At 36.1% G+C, this 5,771-nt stretch overlaps 1 protein-coding gene across 2 annotated transcripts in view; it reads left to right on the top strand.

Annotated features, from left to right (window-relative positions):
• The window catches only part of LOC105810601 (monocarboxylate transporter 1), a 42,120-nt gene that overhangs the window by 25,562 nt on the left and 10,787 nt on the right, over positions 1-5,771 (top strand). For both annotated transcript variants that reach the window (XM_012644631.1, XM_012644632.1), the window contains exon 3: positions 4,846-4,989. In XM_012644631.1, coding sequence (XP_012500085.1) covers positions 4,846-4,989 — 144 coding nt within the window. The remainder of the gene's footprint in view (positions 1-4,845; positions 4,990-5,771) is intronic.

Genomic DNA, 5,771 nt, shown 5'->3' with positions numbered 1-5,771 from the left:
TCTATTTTTGGTAGAGACAGGGTCTCACTCTTGTTTAGGCTGGTCTCAAACTCCTGAGCTCAGGCGATCCTCCTGCTTGGCCTCCCAGAGTGCTAGGATTACAGGCGTGAGCCACCACACCTGGCCATCCTATCATAATACTTAAAATATTAATATATAGTTGGGTAGTTCACAGAGATTCCAAAGCCAAACGTATTCATTTACTGGGATTGTCAGTGTCTCATGTTGCTTATTTAGCCAAGTTTTCACTTCCGTTAATCTTGTTTTTGGTGGCAGTTTAGTACTTCAGATTATTCTCATATGTAGCTCTTTAATAGCTAATATAAGGATTCTGCATTTCCACTGTAAATAACTTAGGCTGCTAAGATTCAACCAATAGGTTTTGAGCCCTATTAACATATTCAGCACTGAGCTAGGTCTTATGAGTGATAGAGAACACTGATCCTGATCCCTTCCTTTGAGAAATTTATTATCCTTTTGAGACAATAATATAAACTCATCAAATAGGAACAAGTTGAAATCATAATTTAATTAAACATAATTAAATTGCAGAGAAGAAACATAACTGGTTCCTTTGGAGAGAGAAACTAGGTGGCTGGGAACAAGAATGGGAAGACTTATTTTTTTCTACTGTATATCTTTTTGTGCCTTTTACATTTTGAGCATAGGCCTCTTTTGTCTATTAAATGCATTTTTACAAAACCTAAGCGCTAAATTTTGGTATTTTTTTTAATAGGTTCAGAGAAATCGTGAGAGACTTGGGACATTATCTAGATTCTGAGAGCCAGTAATTTTGCAGGCTTTGAACTCCAATCTTCCAGGATTTCTAATCAGGTTTTGACTATGATGGCTTGAAGAAATTGGTATGAGAGGTACTCAGGTGCTCAGTGTATCTTTTTTTTCTTTCTTTCTTTTTTTTTTTTGGAGACAAGAGTCTTACTCTGTTGCCCCAGCTAGAGTGCAGTGGCATCATCATAGCTCACTGCAACCTCAAAGTCTTGAGCTCAAGTGATCCTTCTGCTTCAGCCTCCCAAGTTGCTGGGACTAGAGGTCTGCATTACCACGCCTGGCTAAGTTTTTCTATTTTTGGTAGAGACAGGGTCTCGCTCTTGCTCAGGCTGTTCTTGAACTCCTGACCTCAAGCGATCCTCCCGCCTTGTCCTCCCAGACTGCTAGGATTACAAGCGTGGGCCACCACACCCGGCTTCAGGGTATCCTTAAGCTGACTACAAACCAGAGATTCACATGTTGCAATTCTGTGTCACCAAAGAGCTTGAGAGCCACTTGAGTTTTGCATCAAAAGTAAGTGATGTCAATTGTGCTAATTGCACATGACACTTTCCTTGGGGGAAACAGTTCTTTCTTTGTCCTTACCCAGTTAGTGAGATAACTAGCATTTTTCTCTGAGTTTGTGTTACAATAGGCCTATAAACAGTACCCCTTATATTTTTAATGATAGCTAATTAGGGCCATCCTTCCAGAAATAACTCTAAAAGACAAATTGCCTATCATGAGCCTTGTTGCAGAATTTTTATTAAATGGGTTATTTTGTTTTGATTGGCTTCTAAGTAGTATGTCCCCTAAGAATTTTCATCACTTTTACAATTGTCATAATCCTTTAACTTGTGCACTTTTAGACCACACTCTGAACACTAATATGTTTTGAGCTATGATTAGTTTCATTTTCTTTATTAGTGCTTTGGATCAGAGATATATAACTGATGATTTTTAGAGTATACTTTGGAGGGAAGGAGAAATTAATTGCTTACTTTTTTTTTTTTTTTTTTTTTTTTGAGACAGAGTCTCACTCTGTTGCCCGGGCTAGAGTGCTATGGCGTCAGCCTAGCTCATAGCAACCTCAAACTCCTGGGCTCAAGCAATCCTTCTGTCTCAGCTTCCCGAGTAGGTGGGACTACAGGCATGCGCCACCATGCCCGGCTAATTTTTTCTATATATTTTCAGTTGTCCGATTAATTTCTTTCTATTTTTAGTAGAGACGGGGTCTCGCTCTTGCTCAAGCTGATTTCAAACTCTTGAGCTCAAACAATCTGCCCTCCTCGGCCTCCCAGAGTGCTAGGATTACAGGCATGAGCCACCACGCCCGGCCTAATTGCTTACTTTTGGTTTGTTTTTCCTTTTTTTTTTTAAATATGAAAGTATAAATTTATGTATTTTTAGTTCCACAGTGGTCATCTTAACACTCCTGGTTTGAAATTTCAAATATTGCAACATTTACAGCATTAACTTCCATTAATACATCACAGAGTCAACAGTGTGGCAGTATTGATCTTTGTAATTCTGACTGTACAAAATCTCATGACTAATTTATATGGAAATATTTCATAAATATTCTTTACTATTCAGTTCTTTCATCTTATATAAGCTGTAAAATCAAATTATTTTCAAATCAGCTGTGACCTAATATTTTCATAAAGTGACTGTCTTAGTCTGTTCAGGCTGCTGTAACAAAATACCTTAGACTGGGTAATTTATAAACAACAGAAATTTATTGCTCAAATTGGAGGCTGAGAAGTCCAAGATCAAATTGCCAGCAGATTCACTGTCTGATAAGGGTTCATTCCTCATAGATGGTACCTTCTATCTGTGTCCTCATATGGCAGAAGGGAAGAACAATTTCTTCAAGCCTCTTTTATAAGAGCACTGATTTCATTCATGAAGGCTCCACCCTCATACCTAATCACTCCCTAAAGTCCCTACCTCTTAACACTATTATATTGGGGGGTTAGGTTTCAACATGTGAATTTTGGAGGGATAGAAACATTCAGACCATAGCAGTGACTTAGAAGGTAGCAATGAATACTGTGTTATGTACATCCTGGGTTGAGCCTGAAGTCTCTCTTGGCAGCCAGTTCTTGATCTAGCACCTTAGAGAGACTGGGTCCTCTGAAATACATGGGTAAATCAGAAGCCTTAATTCCTTCCTGCATGCTCATTATATGTATATATACATACATATACCTATATCAATCTATACCTATATAGATGGGGGGGGAGACAGTACATGAAAGCACAAGCATGTACACTAGTATCATCATCCCTGCCAATTTTTATTTATTTATTTTCTTTTTTCTTTGAGACAGAGTCTCACTGTGTTGCCCAGGCTAGAGTGCCATGGCGTCATCCTAGCTCACAGCAACCTCAAACTCCTGAGCTCAAGCAATCCTCCTGCCTCAGCCTCCCGAGTAGCTGGGACTACAGGCATGCGCCACCACGCCCGGCTAAGTTTTTTTTATATATATTTTTAGTTGTCCAATTAATTTCTTTCTAATTTTAGTAGAGATGGGGTCTCACTCTTGCTCAGGCTGGTTTCGAACTCCTGAGCTCAAACAATCCTCCCGCCTCGGCCTTCCAGAGTGCTAGGATTACAGGCGTGAGCCACTGCACCTGGCCAGTTCATTTTTTATTCTTCCAACAATCCTATGAGATAGATTAATAATAACCTCTGAGGAACAAAGAGAAGAGAGTAGTATGATCATAATTTGAATTAGGATTCCCTGGGGTCAGAACCTGTCCTTTTAATATTAGTACACCATACTGCAATTCTGAATAGTAATGCTAGAATATAAGTAACTGCAGAAATTTGCATAGTGTTTATGGAAATAGAATATGTCAACATATGATCATTAGTGTATTCTAAAAATGTACATTCAATATGTATTTTTAAAAATCGACTCTCTTTGGATAAGACTTTCTTAAAATTAAGATTTATAAATTTGGGGCCAGGCATGGTGGCTCACGCCTGTAATCCTAGCACTCTGGGAGGCTGAGGCAGGAAGATTGCTTGAGCCCAGGAATTTTAGGTTGCAATAAGCTATGATGATGCCACTGCACTCTAGCCAGGGCAACAGAGTGAGACTCTGTCTCCAAAAAAAAAAAAAGATTTATAAATTTGGAAAAGGCAAATTACAGATTATAACTATTTGTAGCAAGTAAGAAGAGAGAGCCCATTTGTTTTTGTTTTGAAAACTGATACATGAAATACTTAAAATCTTCTGGTTCTTGTAAGTTTTACTTTTCATTTATTTCCTTCTTTCATTTTCAAGAAAAACTAATATTATTTAATATGCATCTATTTAGCTGAAGAAATTTAATCTGGTTTTCTTGGATAATACTCCATTTTCTATCTACTCAAGTTGTTAGATCCAGGGTTATATTGACTGTTATCTGACTTAATCTTCTCTTGCAAGCATTTTTTTCAGTATTGCTACCATGAAACATACTGATGTAGGAATGGAACCAAGCAATTCTAAGGGATATATTTGGTTTAGTACCTGAAATATCTAGCTGTAACTAGGAACTTTTTTTTTTTTAATTGAAATGGCCTAATTGCAAAACTATTTAAACTTGGAAATAATGATTGTGTATATTTGTCTTTTTTCCCTTCTTTTTAAAAAATATGGCACAAACCACATTTATGGTACCGTATACTCTAAAACCCATTCACATGTGTTCATACATCTTATATGTGTCTGTCTAAAAATTAAAACAGAGCAAACTCTTGATACATCAAGAACCCTGTGAACATTCATTACCAATGTGTTTTCAGCCTGTCTTGCCTTAAAAGAGGAAGATTAAGGATAAATTCAGGTTTTGAATATTTTAGTAAAATTCCATCCAGTATTTCTAGATGTAGAACGTGCACAACTAATAATGTTTTCTATTATCTTTATTTTCCAATATACATACTTATGACGTAGAAATTATTATAGAAAGCAACATTATCATTGCCTTTTATTTACTTTGGAGGACTTGTCATTTACTATAATTCATGCCTTGTATAGATGTAGGTTACTTTGTAATACTAAATTTTGGGTTGTCTCCTAGGTCCTATCAGCAGTATCCTGGTGAATAAATATGGCAGTCGTCCAGTCATGATTGTTGGTGGCTGCTTGTCAGGATGTGGCTTGATTGCGGCTTCTTTCTGTAACACTGTACAGGAACTTTACTTGTGTATTGGAGTCATTGGAGGTGAGTTGCTACTGATTCATTTTCAAGCATTAATTTATTGCTGGCTATTTGGTATTCACTTGCATTCTTTTTTGAGATCTTTTGAGTGAAATTCTTTTCATATGGAAATGATTTGACTATCATTTTGAAGAGCTATAGATAAATTAAGAATACTAGAAAAGCAAACTTTTAAAGAAATTGCTGTTATATAATCGATATTTATTGTTTGTTGAATGAATGAATTGAAAGAGATGATTGCATTACTTGTCCTAGGAATAGACAGTGGTGCTAGATAAACTGTATATGGCAACTTGTTGCAAGGTGCTCATTGATTATTCTCTTTGCCTCTTGCTCCTAAGGAGAATAGGCTTCTATTGGAGTAGGAGAGAGTGTTAAACATACAGCACCAATTATTTGATAGAATGTCCAGATAACATTTCTGAGGCATAGAGGATATATTTGATAATCCCTCCCCTCTTTTAATCACCAAATTAAGGTAATGATCTGCTAATGAGTATAAAGAATAAAGATTAATCATAACCTCACAATCCAAAGAATGTCACTATTAACATTTTGATGTATATCCTTCCATATATTTTTCTATACACAAATATACCTTTTTTAGAACAAAAAAGGATCAGTTTATCTATATTGTTTTGTAACTAGTTTTTTTTCTACTTTATATCATGAACATCTTTCCATGTTATTAAAAATTCTGGTACATAATTTTAATCTCTGTTATTCCATTAAATAGATATATCATAATTTTATTTGACCAATGTCTTGGTTAATTGTTGAATATT

The sequence above is a fragment of the Propithecus coquereli genome, unplaced genomic scaffold (assembly GCF_000956105.1).
Source record: "Propithecus coquereli isolate 6110/MARCELLA unplaced genomic scaffold, Pcoq_1.0 Scaffold215, whole genome shotgun sequence".
Lineage (NCBI taxonomy): Eukaryota > Metazoa > Chordata > Mammalia > Primates > Indriidae > Propithecus > Propithecus coquereli.
Note: the sequence above shows the minus strand (reverse complement) of the source record. Positions and strands in the feature narration are given on the sequence as shown.